Source organism: Sphaerodactylus townsendi, linkage group LG01 (assembly GCF_021028975.2).
Source record: "Sphaerodactylus townsendi isolate TG3544 linkage group LG01, MPM_Stown_v2.3, whole genome shotgun sequence".
In the NCBI taxonomy this organism is placed as follows: domain Eukaryota; kingdom Metazoa; phylum Chordata; class Lepidosauria; order Squamata; family Sphaerodactylidae; genus Sphaerodactylus; species Sphaerodactylus townsendi.
Genome location: NC_059425.1, coordinates 25,836,628 through 25,855,719, shown reverse-complemented (window position 1 = coordinate 25,855,719; position 19,092 = coordinate 25,836,628). Strand labels below are relative to the sequence as shown.

Below are 19,092 nucleotides of genomic sequence, written 5' to 3'. Positions count from 1 at the left end.
TCTGGTGAACCAGATGTGTTTCTGCACTCCTACATCCCTGCTGGGCTAGTCACAGTTCTTCGGAACTCTCTCAGCCTCACCTGCCTCACAAGGTGTCTGTTGTGGGGAGAGGGAGGGAAAGGAGCTTGTCAGCCACCTTGAGTCTCCTTACAGGAGAGAAAGATGGGATTTAAACCCAAACTCTTCCTCTTCAGAGCTTCCTGTCTGTCCAGGCCTCCCACATAATTCCTTCTGTCTGCATGCCGCCATGCAAGATTTTGGACCCAATCAAAGTTATCATCACCTTTTATTACAGAAGCTGACTGCCTTTTAGCATTGTGTGGCTGGCACTGTTGGCTAGAACATGTTCAGTGTTTTTGAATATTCTGTAGCACTGCAATAGTTGTAAGGAGCAGTGGCAGGCAAGGGGTTCAGGGACTGATAGAGTGATATTCTTAAAAATATTATATCTATCCAAAATACACATCCATTGTCCAGCACAATGAAGAGGCAATAGGTCTGATGCTATTCTCTCTTCCTCACCTTTTCTCTGGCACGCAGTTCGTCAAACATGTTCTGGATCTCCACTTTCCAGTCATCCTGCATAGAGTGGAAGGACTCCTGAGGCAAATCGTGGAGAACTTGAGCCTCCAGAACCGTGAGCTGGGACAGGATGCATGAAAAGCTGGGGCGCCGATGAGGGTCCTGTTCCCAGCACTCTGGTGAAAAGTGGGAAATAGAACATAAAGCGTCAACACCAGGGGGTGACCCACTCGGAACATACTATAGCAACACCCCACCCCCCACCCCGGTCTGGCTTGCTATGATGCATTTGGTACCCAGAAGGTAACAGGCGCTGTAGAGGACACAGATATGATAGTCTTCTTGCTAGCTTAAAACCAGCATGAGACAGTAAAAAAGCGAGGCTAATTTTTCTGGGCTTACTCCCCCTGTGGTTTCTTTTCAATTTTACCATCTAATTCATAGTACAACGTTTGCATTGCCTGATGACATCCTCCACTGTACCCATCTCTACATTTTTATCCCATCCTTCCTCCAAGGAGCTCAAGGCAGTGCACAAGGTTTCCCCTCACTCATTTTGTCTTCACAACAACCCTGTGAGGTCGATCAAGAGTGAGTGACTGGGTCACCCAGGAAGCTTTACAGATTCGAACCTGGGCTTTCCAGGTCCTAATCTGACACTATAACTACTGTGCCACTCGAACTCTAACACCTGAAAGATTCACAACGGAGTTTATATGTTTTTTTTTTAACCTGCGGGCACCTCTGTAATCCTGACACAATTTATGTGGTGGGAAAGCCACAAAATAATTGCCAAAAACAACTGCCTCAGTAGGCGGAGCCACTCACAAAATGGCAGCTGCAGCTTACTTTCAGTCACACAGTGAAGATCCTTGTGCTGTGGCAGCAGCTACATTTTAAAAAATCTGCACAACCAATCAAATCTCCAGTGGCCAATCAGATGTCTTGTGGGAAAAAGCACCACCCACTTTCTAGAAACACTTGGCAAGCACCCAGAAAGGTGTTAGTGCCATGGTGCCTACAGGTGTAATCCTGGTGTAAAAAATACCGGTAGATCTTTAGCCACAGAATCCGCGTATCAGAGTTTGCCCAGGTCCTGGTATGTATGTACTGAAGCTGAAAATCCACCTGTTGTGCCTTTTAGACAAGATGGTGACACCCCCACCCCCCACCCCCACCCCGCTTAAAGGAACATGTGCAGTGTGTGTTTCCGAGATGCATGATTGGTGGCCTTGCAGTTTGGGTTCAAATCCCCACTTTGTCATTTGATTATGTGTTTCTGCATTGCAGGGATTAGACTTGATTCTTCCAACTCTATGATTCTATCCTGCTTGAAGACTGCCAGTGAGCAGGGAGCTCACCACCTCTCTAGACAGCCAATTCCTTTGCTGAGCTACTCTTACTGTAATTTTTTCCCATAACATCCAGCTAGTACAGTGATGGCGAACCTATGGCACGGGTGCCAGAGGTGGCACTCAGAGCCCTCTCTGTGGGAACGCGCAAACAGAGTGCCCCCTCCACACATCTAGGCTGGCCTGGGCCGCTGAGCTCAATTATTAGCATTAAAGCTAAGACATAGTTTTGTGGAAGTAGTGTAGGTAACCCTGTTAAGAGCTGTTAAACCTCACTGATTTTCATGCGAAGAACTAAAGCGTGATCCTTTACCTGGGAGTAAGCTCGGTTGCTGGCAATGGGGCTTGCTTCTGAGTAAACCCTCCTGGGGTCATGATTCACCCATTGGAAGAGTTGCACAGTTGCTTCAAAGCAAAGCCACCAACTACCACCAAGCTTACTCCTGAGTAACGCACACCTCGGAGCCAACCGTTTTTTCTAAACAAAAACCTCAGTATTCAAGTTAAATTACCGTGTCGGCACTTTGCAATAAATAAGTGGGTTTTGGGTTGCAATTTGGGCACTCGGTCTCGAAAAGGTTCGCCACCACTGAGCTAGCACCTTTTCGCCAGTAATCATGAGCCTGCCCTCCTTTAACTGACATTAAGTTTAAAATACTTAATGAGAACAATAATGTCCCCTCTCCCAATCTCCTCTTCTCCAGTCTAAACATTCCCAAGTCCTTCAGCCTTTTCTCGTAGGGCTTGGTCTGCAGGGCCCTGATCATCCTCGTCACTTTCCTCTGCCCATTCTGTTCACATCCTTCTTGAAGTGAGGCCTCCGGAACTGCACACAGTGTACAGTGGGACTGTGACATCTCATTGTTTTGCCTCTGTTGACACACCCCAAAACTGCATCAGTCAGCTTTGGGACACCCTCAGAAGATAAAGGTAGTGCTCAAAGAGGGTTGAATGGATGTAGATGGTCCTTAAATTATGCTGATCCCAAGCCACATAGGGCTTTAAAAGGTTGATACCAGCACCTGGTCCTGGAGGAGAAGGCACAAGCCCCCTTCAAATTAGTACCTGAAAAAGTTTCAGCATGGAACTCCCAGTGCATGTCTGGTCAACAGGACCCAGAATAAACCTGTCGTTAGGTTCACAGACAATGATATGGAAGGAATCAGTCATGGCTTTGCCCACAGGGCCTCTTGTAAAATGTGAATATTTAAAAACAAATTAAAAAGTAATGCCCCAATTAAAATGGAAATAATAAAAATGGGTGAAGACATTTATGATTTATTTATTAGGGTATGTGAATGTCACTCCTCCAGAGTTGTTGTGTTATAGTGCTACAGCAATCTAGCAGTTGGGATAAATGTAGTAAGGACAGCATTGATGTATTTAACAATATTTGCAATTATAATAAAGAATGCATAAGTACACATATATTTATAACATGAAATGACACTCCTTTTTAACCCAGCTTCCTAGGAAGTCATAATGCTGGTTTATGTCTGCTCCCTACAGGACTTGTAGGATCCTCTAAACCACAGGTGTCAAACTCACGGCTCTCCAGATGTTATGGACTACAGTTCCCATCATCCCCTGCCAGCATCATGCTGGCAGGGGGTGATGGGAACTGAAGTCCATAACATTTGCTCCGCCTCCCTCCCGTCGGAAAGCACAACTCGGCTCTCAGCACAGTCCCAAGTTTTGCCTCCCTCCATGGTCCTCTTACCTGCCATGAGGCGTGCGAAGGGTTCCGGGCAAGTGGATGGAATGGGTAGTGTCAGCTTGTTAACGGCAACACCATAGGCCACAGCAAGCCCATCTATGCCCCGATACGGGACTTCTCCTGTGAGAAGCTCCCAAAGAAGGACCCCGTAACTGGAAGGGAAGAGACATACAGAGAATTCGTGAAATTCCGGCATATCAGGGGGAGATGCATGGGACTCTGGCTCCCTGACCAATGAGACCCCACCCTCATTTAGGAAAAACCACAAGGCGCCAACATTTCTTATTGTGCGACGTACTCACTATCTTTTTGCAGATCTTTTTCGTCATTTAGGCTGGTCAAGATCCTTGGCCTATTAATTCTGTGAGTCACAGATTTTAGGGAACAAAACTGATTTCCTTTCTATGCACCAGAGACCAAGGGTTTCCAACTTTTTGAGTCTGTGGCCACCGTTAAAATTCTGCCACAGGGTGGCAGCTGTCACAGGAGACAGAACCAATCACACAGAAAACAGATATAATTTTAAAAATACACCAGGAAAGAGAAATGAGAGATAATAAAACCAACGCTATTGAAGCAACCACTGAAACAAAGTAATTGTAATTTACACAGTCAATCAGATCCCCCGTCGCCAATCAGAAACTCTGCTGGGCTCCAACCATTTCCTAAAAACACTTGGTTGGACCAGAATAGGTGTCAGTGAGTTCCATGTAGCCTACTGGTACCTCACTGTTGACAATGACTGAGATCAGGATTGATGGGTCAACTAGCTGTTGTGAGTTTTTTGGGCTGTGTGGCTATGGTCAGGTAGTTTCAGCTCCTAATGTTCATCCAAATCTATGGCTGGCATCTTCAGAGGAGTGTGGAGTATGGAGCTAAAACTGCCAGACTACGGCCACACAGCCCAGAAAACCCACAACAGCTAATCGATTGCAGCCATGAAAGCCTTCGACAATCCACTGATGGGTCACTTCAACGTTCCTTATTTTGTGTATCAGCAAAGCAAAACTTTTTGGACATTGGGTCCCAGCATGTTCTCTGGTGTGCATAGGCACACGCAATGCATATATCACACACACATACCCCTCTCCCACATGTATAAAAGTTTAGTTCTTCTTTTAATTTGCCCATTGAAGAGTTTTGTGAGTCCTAATAGGCATATTAGTTCTTGCCTTCCAGATACATTTGATAAACATCAGTTCGCATATCGGACTAATAGATCTACGGAGGACGCCATTGCCATTAGCCTCCACACTGCTTTGACGCATCTGGAACATCAGGGGAATTATGTGCGAATGCTCTTTGCGGACTTTAGTTCCGCATTTAATACAATCTCGCCACAAAGACTGGTGGCCAAGCTTCGTGGATCTTGGACTCTCACATTCAATCTGTTTGTGGATTAGGGACTTCTTGTCTGGACGTTCCCAGAGGGTTAGACTGGGAAATCGGGTTTCCTCAGTTCTTACTCTAAATATGGGCATACAGGGCTGTAATGTTGAGTCCTTTACTGTTCACCCTTTATACATATGACTGTACTCCTGTCTATCATAGTAACACCATTATCAAATTTGCTGATGACACAACGGTGGTGGGGCTCATCTCTGGAGGGGATGAGGTCTGCCTATCGAGAATAAGAAGTGGACCGACTGCTCTCTCATGGTGCAGGGAAAATAACCTAGTTCTTAACACTAACAAGACAAAGGAGCTCATAGTGGACTATAGAAGGAATAGCTCAGAAGTCCAGCCCTTGACTATAAATGGAGATCAAATTAGGCCGGGTAGCTAGTTTTAAATTTCTGAAGCGTTATGATTAAAGAGGACTTGACCTGGAAATTACAGACTGCGGTGGTTAAGAAAGCCCAACAAGGGACTGTACTTTCTGAGACTTTTAAGGAAACTAACAACTAGATGGAAAACTTCTGAGGTGTCCTTTTACCGTATTGCTATAGAGAGTGTCCTAACCTGCATCTGTGTATGGTTCTCCAGTTGCACAGTGAAGCGAATAGGAAGAAGCTCCAAAGGAGGGTGATCACTACTGCACAAAAGATTATCGGCTGCCCTCTTCCATCCTTGGAAGAAATCTATAATTCCCGAAGCCCTAAATAAAGCCCAAAATATTCTGGACCATTCTCATCCAGCACACTCTCTTTTTTTAAACTGTTACCATCTGGCGAATGACTACAGGGGCCCTCAGAACTAGGACAAAGAGGCTTAGAGACAGCTTCTACTCTAGAGCTGTGGCTAGGCTAAACTCCGCTGCTTCATATTGATGTATTTGGGGCTGTGTAGGGATGGGTGGAGGAAGGGGAAAGTGAGGATGATGTATGAGTCTGAAACTGTGTGCATCGAGGACTGCTGCTGTAAATTTCGTTGTGCGTGCACAATGACAATAAAATGCTTATGCTTATGCTTAAGAGGTTTACTTTATGAATGTCAGTGGGAAGGGGAAGCAGGCTCAGAGACTCAGTGGGAACTGGGGGATCTGCTTCCATGTATGTGTGCGTGTCCTGCCTTTTCTTGCCCCCTTAACATTATGGTCCCAAAACAGGAGGACGTGCCTGGAGCAGGGCCCCTCCCCCTCACCTCCAGATGTCGCTGCCTCGGGAGAAAGTGGAGCTTTTGATCACTTCAGGTGCCATCCAGGCATAGGTACCCGCCGTGCTCATCTTGGTGGTCTTGTGCCATTCACGGGCCAGCCCAAAATCGGTAATCTTCAACGTCTTCCCGCTCACATCTCCATCGTCCACACATTCAGCCAGCAAGACTGGAAGAGAGGAAGAGACAGAGACATTCAGTCATAGGATTTGAGCAGAGTCAGGGAAAGAAGCTGGGAAGTCCAAGAAAGAATAACAGGAGATTCCCTCTACAATTTATTGAGACTTTCTCCCTCTCCCTTGATAAGCCAGAACCCCAACCAAAGAATCTTGACTTGCAAGGGAAGCAGCAGGAGAGCTCCTGCTTAGTTACGGGGCTGCCTTCAAATATTTTGGCTGACTGGGGTTAGTGTTAAGCCATGGTTCCTTCATCATGCTGTCCCCACGGAGAACAGGAGAGAAATCGGGCATGCAAGCAAGACTGGCACATTCAGAGCTACTGCACATTTTTATTGAACCACAATTCAAGACAAGTCTGAATGCAATCTGTCACTAAGACTTTGTTACTGCAAATAGCAAGCAATGTGGAAAATGTCAAAGGCTTTCACGGCCGGAATCACTGGGGTGTTGTCAGGTTTCCGGGCTGTGTGGCTGTGTTCCAGTAGCATTTTCTCCTGACGTTTTGCCTGCATTTGTGGCTAGAGGATCCTCTGAAGATGCCAGCCACAGATGCAGGCGAAATGTCAGGAGAAAATGCTACTAGAACACAGCCATACAGCCCGGAAACCAAACAACTCCCCAATGTGGAAAATAATTTCCGTTTGCTCTAATTTCACATTCAAACTGGAGTGAGGAATTTGGGGGGGGGCTGGGAAGCATGACAATCTCCCCATAAACACCCACTCCCTGTGTTTTCTTCTGCTTTACACTGACCTTTTTCAAACTTGGCAACTTTAACATAAAGACAATTCTCCAGGGAACTCTTGCTACTGATGCAAAGACAGAGGAAGTCACAGATGCAACGGAACACCCACATGAAAGTTTTCCTCATACTTTTTTTGCCCTAGCCCCTAGCCTGACTAGGGCTATAATTTTTTTCTCTCACTGCCAGTGAGATTTTTAAAAAATCACCAATTGCTAGATTGCTGTAGCACTATAACACAACAACCTGTTGCAACAAGGTACTCACTCCCACCATTTGTCATTTAAAAAATGTAAGTCTCTAGCCCTTTTCACTGTGAAGTCATAAGGAGAAATGAGTAGCCAGTGCCTTCCCCCTTAAAACTCCACAGAGAAAAACGCTAACTGTTTAAAAATTAAAATTGAGAACTAGTACACTGTTGAAACAGATCATTACAGTGCTGTAGTGATGATCTAATGATTACCAATTTGTTTTTAAGTCCTGCCAATCAGATGGGAAATGGCTTCCATAAGAACATAAGAAGAGTCCAGAGGTCCATCTAATCAAGAATCCTGTTTCACACGGTGGCCAACACGTTACCCTAGAAGGTCAACGGGCAAGCATAGAGGCCAAAGCCTTCCTGATCCTGCCTTCTAGCTCTGGCGTTCAGAGGTTAGATGCCTCTGTATATGAAAGTTTATTTTAATCAGAAAAGCTAGTAGCCACTGAGGACTGAGATAAGGAGACTGGTGCCAGTGTGGAAGGTACTTGTAAAAATTCACATCTTCCTGTTGTGACCATTTATGTAATTCACACCCAGTTTAGGGATCTGCACCAATCAGCCCTCTGAGAGCTTTCCTCATAAGTTTTAACACTTGCCACGTTTCTAACTGGCTCAAAGACAGACTCTCTAGGAGAGACATATTTCTTATAGCCCAAGAAAATACTGGGCTTTTGGTGCCCAATTTTTTACCCAGAATGTACAAAAGAAGAGAACTTATTGTCTGAGTTACTGATTTTCCTATTTGCACCAAAAGCAAGTCTAACTTGCTTTTATTATAATAAACCCTAATGACAAGTAAATATAGGTGTTATGATTAAAGAGAAAACACACACAATAAAATCAGATGTCACATTTATCAAACTTAAACAAACACACAAAGTTAGACAAATCAGGTTTGGCTGACTGGTAGAATGCTACGTAAAGTTTTCAAGCCCTGCATGCATGCAGGTATCTCAGCTAAGATCTTCTCTGATAGGAATCTACATGCAGAAAGGCTGATTAGCTCCTTATGGCTTTTTTGGCTGCAGCATCACACTGCTGACTCATGTTCAGTTTGTGGTCTACTAAGACTCCCAGAATTTTGACCCTGTCCTCTGGGCTAATAGCTACCCCTCCTAATTTGTTGTCGTCTGCAAATCTGATTAGCATGCCCTCTAGTTCATCATCCAAGTCATTGATAAAAATATTGAATAGCACTGGGGCCAGGACAGAACCCTGCGGAACCTCACTAGTTACTTCTCTCCAGGATGAAGATGAGCCATTGGTGAGCACCCTTTGAGTTTGGTCAGTCAACCAATTACAAATACATCTAACAGTAGAATTGTCCAGACCACATTTTACTAGCTATTTTACTAGCTTGCTTGCAACACTATCATGGGGAACTTGTGGCGTAGGAGGTTAAGAACTCGTGTATCTAATCTGGAGGAACCGGGTTTGATTCCCAGCTCTGCCGCCTGAGCTGTGGAGGCTTATCTGGGGAATTCAGATTAGCCTGGGCACTCCCACACACGCCAGCTGGGTGACCTTGGCCTAGTCACAGCTTCTCGGAGCTCTCTCAGCCCCACCTACCTCACAGGGTGTTTGTTGTGAGGGGGGAAGGGCAAGGAGATTGTCAGCCCCTTTGAGTCTCCTGCAGGAGAGAAAGGGGGGATATAAATCCAAACTCTTCTTCTTCTTCTACTAAAATGGTATGCTACATCCATGCATTCCTTTCATATACCAAGCTTGTCACTATCAAAAAAGAGATAAGATTAGTCTAGCATGACCTGTTTTTGAGAAAGTCATGCTGACTTTTAGTAATCACAGTATTCCCTTCAAAGTGCTTACAGACTGTCTGTTTAATTATCTGCTCTAGAATCTTTCCTGGTATTGATGTCAGGCTGACTGGGTGGCAATTGTTCGGGTCCTCTTTTTTCTTTTTGATGATGGGGAGAACATTAGCCCTCCTTCAGTCTGCTGGGACTTCTCCTGTTCTCCACGAGTTCTCAAAGATTACAGCAAGTAGTTCTAAGATTACTTCTGCCAGTTCTGTTAATGCCCTGGATGTAGTTCATCAGGCTGTGGAGATTTTAATTCATTTAAAATAGCGTAGTATTCCTGTACTATCTCTTTATTCATTCTGTGCTGAATTTGCCCTTCTATATCTTCTGTTCCATTTTCCCCTGGTTGAGCAATGTTTTCCTTTTGGGAGAGGACCAAGGTTGAGTAGTTCTGCCTTTTCTCCGACCCCTGTTAGCATTTTGTCATCTTCTCCATGCAGTTACCCTATCATTGTCTTCCTTTTGCTACAGGCATAACCAAAAAAGCCTTTTAACAATGTTTTTAACTTCTCTGGCAAGCCCGAGCTCATTGTGATCTTTAGCTTTTCTGACTTTCTCCCCACAAATCCCGGCTATTTAATTAAATTCCTCTTTTAATTTAATTGAATTCCTCTTTGGTGATTTCCCCTTTTCATTTTTTGTACATGTCCCTTTTAAATCTTAGTTCAGTTGAAAGTTTTTTAAATATCCACCCTGGGTTTCCTTAGATACCTCCCATTTTTCCTCTTAATTGGAACTGTTTTAAATTGGGCCTTCAAGATCTCACTTTTAAGAAACTCCCATCTATCATGCACTCTTTCAGTATTCCCAACCATGGGATTACATCCAGTAGTTTCTTAAGTTTACTGAAGTTAAACAACAGGTATACTCAGACATGTATCTGATTGCTCAAATAAAATTATCAAAGCAGAGCTATAAGCTAAAATTGGCATTAGTTCCCAATTAAAAAGCAATACATCTATTTCTTCAACTACCCTAGCCATACAGAGCTACATTAACACGAATACCTATGATTAAAATCACAAATACACAGCACCATTAACATGGTGTCAAAAGGCTGCAAGCTTTTCAAACAGATTGGAACAAACCAGGTTTGAGAAAGACTGCAGGAAAATGGGGGGGAAATGCAGGAACAGGATGAATACAGGGCAATGGGCTGCGGAAGATTTGGAAAACAGGATGACAGTAAAGAAGTCAAGGGAGAACAAAATATCTGTGAAGATACTGTTTCATGCAAATGTAAAGTCATCTTTTGTAGAAATTTAAGATAGTAACTTCTTAATTTACTGGCTGGTGAAGTTCTTTATCCTCATGGGGTAAAGGGAGGGACAGGGGGGAACAGATAGAGTGGGGTTAAAGGGAGGGGGAAGAAGAGATGTAGACAATGTTCTGATTAGACTACCTAATCAACTATATTTACGTAATTGTATTATTTTCTGGTCAATCAGTATTCATATTAATTTCGTGATTCTTCTTTTGTCTTGTCTTGTCTCATTTGTTCAGACTTGATTTGTTAAAATGCTGTTGTTTAAGTTCTTCAATAAAGTTTAAAACTTTAAAAAGAAATGTGAAGAATTATGGCTAGATTGTGGAAAGATCACACTGAAAGCATGTCTGTACACTCTGTGGATGAGAAGTGATTTTTTTTTAAAGATCCTGCCCACACTGGCACAATTTCCCTTTTTCTTTTAAGTGATTGCTATAGCATCATAATAGATTAATAGATTGGTATAGCATCATAATGATCTTGTGCCATGACTTGCTAGTTCCTCTGTTATGTCTAGCTTTCATTTTTTTACAAAGCACTTTTCTAGGTTTTTTTTTAACTGCAGAGATATATGCCCTTTACACTTCTGCAATGAAAATGGCTAGAGATTTCTTTTTAGTAAAATCTGGAATTCAGAGGAACTAGTACATTGTGAGAATAGAGCACTATAAAGGTAAAGTTCCCCCTTCAGTTGTGTTTGACCCTGGGGTACCACTGCAAGCAGTGATTTCATAGGCAAGCCGTTTTTGTGGGGTAGTTTGCCATTGCTTTCCCCGAGAGCACTATAATACTACAGAAATTCAGCAGTTACTTAAAAGAAGACCTAAAAAAACTTCTTCAATGGTTGAAGGGGGCTCAGAACTCAGCTTAAAGAAGGGGCATTAGGAGCATGGTGCGTGCTACAAAACGCGTCAACTTGCTTCTGCTAGCTATTGGGAAATCAACTGAAACTCTTGAGAGGCATTCCTCCTCAGTCACTCGGGAGTCTGGAATCTACAAAGCAGAGCGAAGGAATTGTGGCTGAGTGGTACAGCATCTGCTTTGTGTGCAAAGGGTCCCAAGTTCAGTCCCTGGCATCTCCAAATTTTGGGTGGGAGATGATGTAAAAGACCTCCACCACCTCAGACTCTGAAAAGCAGCTTCCAGTTAAAAAAACCCAAAACTGGTCTTCACAAATCAATGGTCTGGTCTGTCTTAGTAAAGGATAGATTCACATGGGCGGGCAGAAATGCTGATTTTTCTCCAAGCTCTGGTGTATGGCCAATCCTTTAACCACCTCTCTTCTCCTATCTGGCAAAAATTCCTCTCCTCACACCCTCTGCCCTTCTTTGCTTTAATCACTATTTCCTGGAACATGTATACTGGTGCAAACCACCACAAAGATTAATTAGAACTGCCCCAAGTTTGAAACCCAAGTTGTTTGAACAGAATAGATAACCCACACCTATTTCAAACTTTGGTTTCAGTGGCCTGACGTTATCACAAATGCGGATGAAATGAAAAGCGCAGTTTATGGGGAGAAAGGTGAAGGCAAAGAAGAGGGAGGGAGAGGGAGCAAACTCATAAGCCAGTGACCTGACCCTAATCCCCACTGTGCTTTGCAAGCTGGTTGGGTGTACCTAGGCCAGAAGTGGCGAACCTATGGCGCTCCAGATGTTCATGGACTACAATTCCCATCATGTACCTAGGCCAGTAGTGGCGAACCTATGGCACTCCAGATGTTCATGGACTACAATTCCCATCATGTACCTAGGCCAATAGTGGTGAACCTATGGCACTCCAGATGTTCATGGACTACAATTCCCAACATGTACCTAGGCCAGTAGTGGCGAACCTATGGCACTCCAGATGTTCATGGACTACAATTCCCATCATGGAATTGTAGTCCATGAACATCTGGAGAGCCATAGGTTCGCCACCACGGACCTAGGCAATCGCAACCCACTTTGCAGTTTGCTGTGAGGATAAAATGGGGGAGGGGGAAGAACCAGGTACACCACCCAGAGTTCCTTGGAGGAACAGCAGACAGAAACATACTGAGACAGGCCAAGAGATCTCTTAACCGGGGTAAGGAAACTGCAGCAACAAATTGGTACCTGCCCAATTCTACATGCAAAGGAGCTGGATTTATTTGTTTACTGAAGGTATTTATATCCCACCTTTCCCTTGTGGCTCAACATTCCAAAACTTTAAAATATACAAAGGACTGGAAAACTTCATTTGCACTCCTCCCAAGAAAATGCCTATAGCCAAAACCCTATTACAAGCCCTTGCAAAAGCATCCCCTAAAAATTGCTAAAGATGGTGCCATACCCTTCCAGAAGCCTGTTCCACAAGGTGACCACCACTGTAGAGAAGGAGCAGGCTCCAGCACAGGAGTGTCCAACTCTGGCCCTCCAAATGTTCATGGAGTACTATTCCCATCAGCCCCAACTATTCCCATCAGCCCCTGCCTTGGACTATAAATCACAGTCCACGAACATCTGGGGTGGGGGGAGAGTTGGACATCCCTGCTCTAGCAGATGACAGGTGAGCAAGCCAGAAATGTCAGCTAAAGGACTGTATTTGGGGAGAGATTGTCCTTCAACTAAGTGGCTGTGAAGGACTTTAAAAGTTTAATGTATTGTCGAAGGCTTTCACGGCCGGAATCACTGGGGTGCTGTGTGGTTTCCGGGCTGTATGGCCATGTTCTAGCAGCATTCTCTCCTGACGTTTCGCCTGCATCTGTGGCTGGCATCTTCAGAGGATCTGAAGATGCCAGCGAAACGTCAGGAGAGAATGCTGCTAGAACATGGCCATACAGCCCGGAAACCACACAGCACCCCACTTTAAAAGTTATAACCAGCAGCTGGAACTGGACTCAGAAACAACCTAGAAGCCAGTGCAGCTGTTTTAAAGATGTATTCCGGTTGGCTAGCCCCTGGCAATAATTGAGCTGAGGCATTCGGAACCATTTTAATTTGGGCTGGTCGCATTAAAGGAGTGGTTCACATACATTTGTTTAAAACATTTATTGCTTGTCTTTTTCCTCCTCCACAGGTACAAGAATGCCTATGAAAAATGTACACTTGGTAGGATTTGCTCCTTCAGCCCCTGGGCCGTGCTGTTCCGGCCAGTCATACTGGCAACTGCTGCCCTGTAAAACTTCATAGACTGCTTTGTTGTTATTTTCCTTCAATTGTCCGGGGAACATTGGATTTTGCCCTTGATCTGACACTTGTTTGTGCAGCCTGACTAGTTACATAGGCATGGAACGGCACAAAAAACCTCACATTTGAAAACTAGGAATGTTTTTTGGAGGAAGGTATACACAAATAAGACTCCTGCTTCTCAATGGGTTTCACTTGCAAAATCCAGGAGTTTCTGTTCCAGTGCAATGCCTATTGTGGATTCTTGTGCAAAGACAGCTCTGAAATGAGCTCCCACGGAAGGAAAAACATTTTACCAGAACAGCGAGGAGACAAGTTTGTGTACACAGTGAAGGCAAGACACACCCATACCTGGAAGTCAGCTCCACATGCAATAAATGTGGCCCAACCTTAACTGTCTGGATAGCCTTGAGCCTGACATCACATCCTGTTCGGAGGCTGTGGGGGAAGGGGGGGGGGGCAGGTAGCAACTCTGCCAGCAACTTTGCTAACAGACTATACCAGGGGTATCCAACTCTGGCACTTCAGATGTTTGTGGACTACAATTCCCATCAGCCCCTGCTGGGAATTGTAGTCCGTGAACATCTGAAGCGCCAGAGTTGGACACCCCTGGACTATACCCTGAGCAGAGGACTTATTCCTGAGCAGAGGAAATATTTAACTTTTTCTTCACAACCTTCTCGGAATTCTCCTCCTCTGAAGGAACAACAGTGAATTTCAAAGACAGGCACAAGAAAAGGCACTTTGAAAACACTCAGAGGGGCTCTCACAGATTCTAGGGCTGACATTGGCCCTTTTTTGGAATGGCTTATCTAGGAAACGAGCCCATCTACCTTTTTAGAGGTTGCCCAAGATTTCACAGAGTATTTTTGTTTTTAGAAGGTTTTTTTGTGCAGGTTTGAGGGAGGTTTCCTCCTCCAGCTTTGCGGGTTCTGTGCCAGGACTCAGCCCCACTGGCTGTTTTCATCACCGAGGTTTCAGGCTCCTGGCAAAGTGCCTCTGGGCATAGGCAACCTTTGCCACTGGCAATAGCCCAAAGCATCTGAGCTTGGGAGGAAAGGCCTGTGGGCCAGAGGGAATGATTTAAGGGAGGATTTCTCCCCAGATGAAACTTTGACTCTTCCCCTTTTTGACAGACATGGGAAGGACAGTGGCCATATAACAGTTTCTGGGGACACAGAAAGAAGGCTTAAGTGCATATTATGTTTTCCTTGAGTCTTCCCAGGTGTGCACCTGAAGTTCTGCTCTAGGGACTGAAATTCCAGATGCATGCAGGCCTGATTCAAATGGGGACTGTGGCATGGGGGCGGGGGGGAAGGCCTGCCCCCCATGTTATTTTCCTGGCCTGGAATAGCACTGGGGAAGCACTATTTTTCCCTATGAGGAAACCTTCATGTATAGCAGCAGCAGCAGCAGCAGCAGCAGCAGCAGGAGGAGAAGGAGGAGGAGGAGTTTGGATTTATACCCCACCTTTCTCTCCTGTAAGGAGACTCAAGGTAGCTTACAAGCTCCTTTCCATTCCTCTCCCCACAACAGACACCTTGTGAGGTAGGTGGGACTGAGAGAGTTTTGAAGAACTGGGACTAGCCCAAGGTCACCCAGAAGGAATGTAGGAATGTGGAAACACATCTGGTTCACCAGATAAGCCTCTGCCACTCAGGTGGAGGAGTGGGGAATCAAACCGGGTTTTCCAAATTAGAATTAGAATGTACACAAGTCCTACAAGTCAAATAGCTGCCGTCCCAGGATCATTTCAGGTGTGGAGAGTTATACTGGGAGGGGGTTGATGCCCCTTTTCCTTGAACATCGTGGTCCCAATCCAAACTTCACGCACCTGGGAATCGAGTGCCAATGAGGAACTTGCAAACACACATGGATTGAAGGGATCTGTGGGAGAACATTACATTCCAAGAGGGAATCCCAAACTGAACCATAGCGCCTAGCAACCATCCAAACACAGCCTCTGTCTGCATCTTGAGGATCAGTCCATTGAGCTATGACAGTCCCCTGAAAAGTTGCCTTCATCAGCACCTCCCTGGTGCTAGAAGGGTTTCCTGTACTGCAGTTCTTGGCTACTCTGTCAAGCTTCCGCCATACTCTTGGCACACAGATAATGGAAACTATGCCAGGGTGAGACAGAAGGAGACACACTCCCTTGCTCTAACTTACTCAGTTGCATTTAGAGAGAGAATCCAGGTCTGGCACTCCCAAGTTGACCCACTCCATCCCAAAAGAGGGAGATTTAGAGTACCGCTTGTAAAGCTGAATCTCCCAGAGTGCCTTTCCTAGCCTCATCTTTCTCTCTTTGCTGTTATAGTTCTGTCTCCCCTTCTCTTTGGAATCCATTGTCTTTGGATTCCTACAGGCTCCTGTGCTACCTTCAAGGCACTAGTCCTCAAATTTAAGGCCTTCAGACTAGGACAGTGGTGGCGAACCTTTGGCACTCCAATTGGCCATGCTGGCAGGGGCTGGTGGGAATTGTACTCCATAACATCTGGAGTGCCAAAGGTTCGCCACCACGGGACTAGGATCACCAAGGCCTGTATCTTAGAACTAAGGTTTCAATCTACACCCGTTTTTGGTGGCATAACTCAGTCCTGAATCATACAAAAATACCCCTAAAGGTAGTGCAGATGGATCGTGTGCAGATGGATCAGTTTCTCATCAGCGAGTAACTACAGTGGATCACCTAGGTAATGTTAGGCTTTGGACTTAATGGTATTAATTCTACATGAGTTCCCTTTAAGATGGCAATGAACACTGAACTGGGAGGCAGAGGCGGAGCTACAAGGGGACAGGGGTGCGCGCGTTGCACCGGGCACGCACCTGGGGAGACAGCAAAAATGTCAGTTTTTTTTTTATTTTTTAGTGTTTTTCAGTTTTTGGCCTGCAGAGGGCGCAGTTTTTATCAGCACCAAAATTTCAGGGAGTTTTCGGGGGACTCTCCTGATGATACCACCCAAGTTGGGTGAGGTTTGGTTCAGGAGGTCCAAAGTTATGGGCTTCCAAAGGGGTGCCCCCATCCCCTGTTGTTTCCAATGGAAGCTAATAGGAGATGGGGGCTACACCTTTGAGAGTCCATAACTTTGGACCCCCTGAACCAAACTTCACCAAACCTGGCTGGTATCACCAGGATAGTCTCCTAAAGATACCCTGACATTTTGATGCTGCTAACCTAAAAACTGCGCCCCCTGCATGCCTAAAACTGAAAAAACACTAAAAAATACAAAAAAACCACGAACAAACATGGAGGGGAGAGCCAGCAAAACTCAGATTTTGCACCGGGCTCCATTTTCCCTAGCTACGCCTCTGTTGGGAAGTTGAGCTTGTCAGCCTTAAATTTCTGTCCAAAATGCTGACCCTGAAGATACCACTGAGCAGCTACTACCAAACTTGTATTACTGGAATTTGGGGCAGGTCTTCCTTGCTGAAGACCATGTTCTCCAGCCCCCTTACCTTTCCTTTGAGCACAGCATAGTGGTTATAGTGTTGGACTACGATCAGAGAGACCCAGGTACAGATCCATACTCAATGGGTGACCTTGGACCAGCCACTCCCATTCAGTCTAACGTACCTTAGAAGGAGGCTATTGTGAGAATAAAAAGGAGGAAGGGGGAACAATATTGTAAGCCTAAATTAGGGGGAGAAGAGGGATAAAAATATCTAAATGAATAAATTCTTCCTGTGCTCTTGCTGCTTCAGTTTTGCCCTACCTCTTCTTAAACCTAGGGCTATTTCTCCATATCCATCCAGCAAGCTGTTTCCCTTTCTCTTTCACAGACGATCCTAGCCTCACCTTTCCTATTCCTGAAACTCCCTTCATCTCGAGTATCTGCCAGTCCCTCCACCCCAACTTGTCTTGCCTAGCATAAACTGTAACCTTTCCAGGGCAGAGATCTCGGTCGCTTCTCTCTAGTGTGCCTCTGGAGTCCAACGTATGCTAAAATTGTACTGCCAGACTGAGTGAACTCAGCAAAACAAAGACTTGTGAGACGGAAATTTCATGTCGGAAGGGAGAAAGGAAGTTGCAGGCTTTGTCTTCGGCAGTTACCTTCCAAGAAGACAGCCTCTCTGACCAAGAAACCCCAGTCTGTAATCTCAGGTACGGGAGAACAGGATATGATGACTCAGCAAAGGCACTTGGCACATACTCAAAGGCAATCTTTCCAACATTTGGAATCAGACACAGGATGAGCCCTGACTGAAGTTAAGTCCTACAGCCTCCTCTGAAAGACCGAAAAGACCCCACTACTGCCATTAACTTAGGTCCAAGAGAGACCATGGAGGGGAATTCCTCTTCCAACACCTCCCCCTAAGTCCTAACTAGCATCCCCCCCCCCTCCAAGACTTGACCACTTCCTCTGTTAGGCAACATGGCATGCTTAAGCCTGGCACCAAAGCAGAAATCTCTTTGCCATCCTAGCTGCCGCCTTCCTCCACCCCCCCCCCCCAACTGCATCTCAGCCCCGTGACCCGTAGGCGACTCAAACATTTCCCAGGGACTCTGCGTCACTGAGCACCCCATTGTGTTCGAAGCTGGCAGGAGAATCGGTCCATTGTTCTGACAGGCTGTGGGGAGGGTAGTCCACAGGGAAGGGGCTCCCCTGGCAGAACCGCGTGGCGGCCTCTTTCCTACCCCAATTTGTTGGGGTTCTGGGACCCAGACTTTTCTCTCCCTTGCCCTCCCCCCTCCCCCCTTCCCCCCCCCCCCCCCCCCGCCGGTCCAGGCAGGGAGGAAGCCTGAGTAACAGCTAACAGGAAGCTGCTTAGAGGAAGCCACTGGCCAGGCCCACCGGACCGGGTCATTGTTTAAGTGAGGCTGGTGAACAACACTCTCCCCTCCCCCGCATTCAACAGAAGGGAAGCCCTCTTTGGAATAATGCTATATTATCATGCTGACAGCCACAGCTTTCCAAGAGCCCCACGGATTTGCTGATCCAGTGCACACAAGTTATTCAATATCCCTGAGGGAGGTGTTTACACCAGTGTTTTCCAACCTTTTCAACGTCACGGTACCCTTGACCTCACTCTTCATATCTCACCTTCCCCTCCCAGTTCCCCAGCTTGCCACCCCCCACCTTCCCCTCTCAGGGTGAAGGGAAGCATGGGGCGGGGAGTGGCTGCTGACCTTGCAGCAGGCCCTGCCCCCTGGACCAGCTCCATATCCTTGCTGGTGCCGGTGGGAGACATTGCAAACGTGAGGGGGGCTGGTTGCATTGCCTCGGTATCCCTGGGACATGCTCACGGCACCCCAGGGTACCACGGAACCCTGGTTGGGAATCGCTGGTTTAAACTGAGGTAGTCTCCAGTGCCAGGGTCTATCTCCGTTGAGAGTGCCCCTCACTGAACACATGCAGAGTGCCTTCCACGCACCCAAGCAGCATAATCACAACTAGCTCCTTCACATCCAAAGGCATCTCGCTGGGTCAGAGACAGGCTCTTCCTAGCCCAGCTTTCTGCTTCCAGGGTGGTGTAGCGGTTAAGAGC

General features: G+C 45.9%; 1 protein-coding gene across 1 annotated transcript in view; it reads right to left on the bottom strand.

Annotated features, from left to right (window-relative positions):
* The window catches only part of MAP3K11 (mitogen-activated protein kinase kinase kinase 11), a 41,818-nt gene that overhangs the window by 11,934 nt on the left and 10,792 nt on the right, over positions 1–19,092 (bottom strand). Inside the window, exons 2-4 of the mRNA XM_048514627.1 lie at positions 6,175–6,355; positions 3,595–3,743; positions 523–698 (exon numbers count right to left, since the gene is read on the bottom strand). Of these exons, the coding sequence (XP_048370584.1) occupies positions 523–698; positions 3,595–3,743; positions 6,175–6,355 (506 nt within the window). The remainder of the gene's footprint in view (positions 1–522; positions 699–3,594; positions 3,744–6,174; positions 6,356–19,092) is intronic.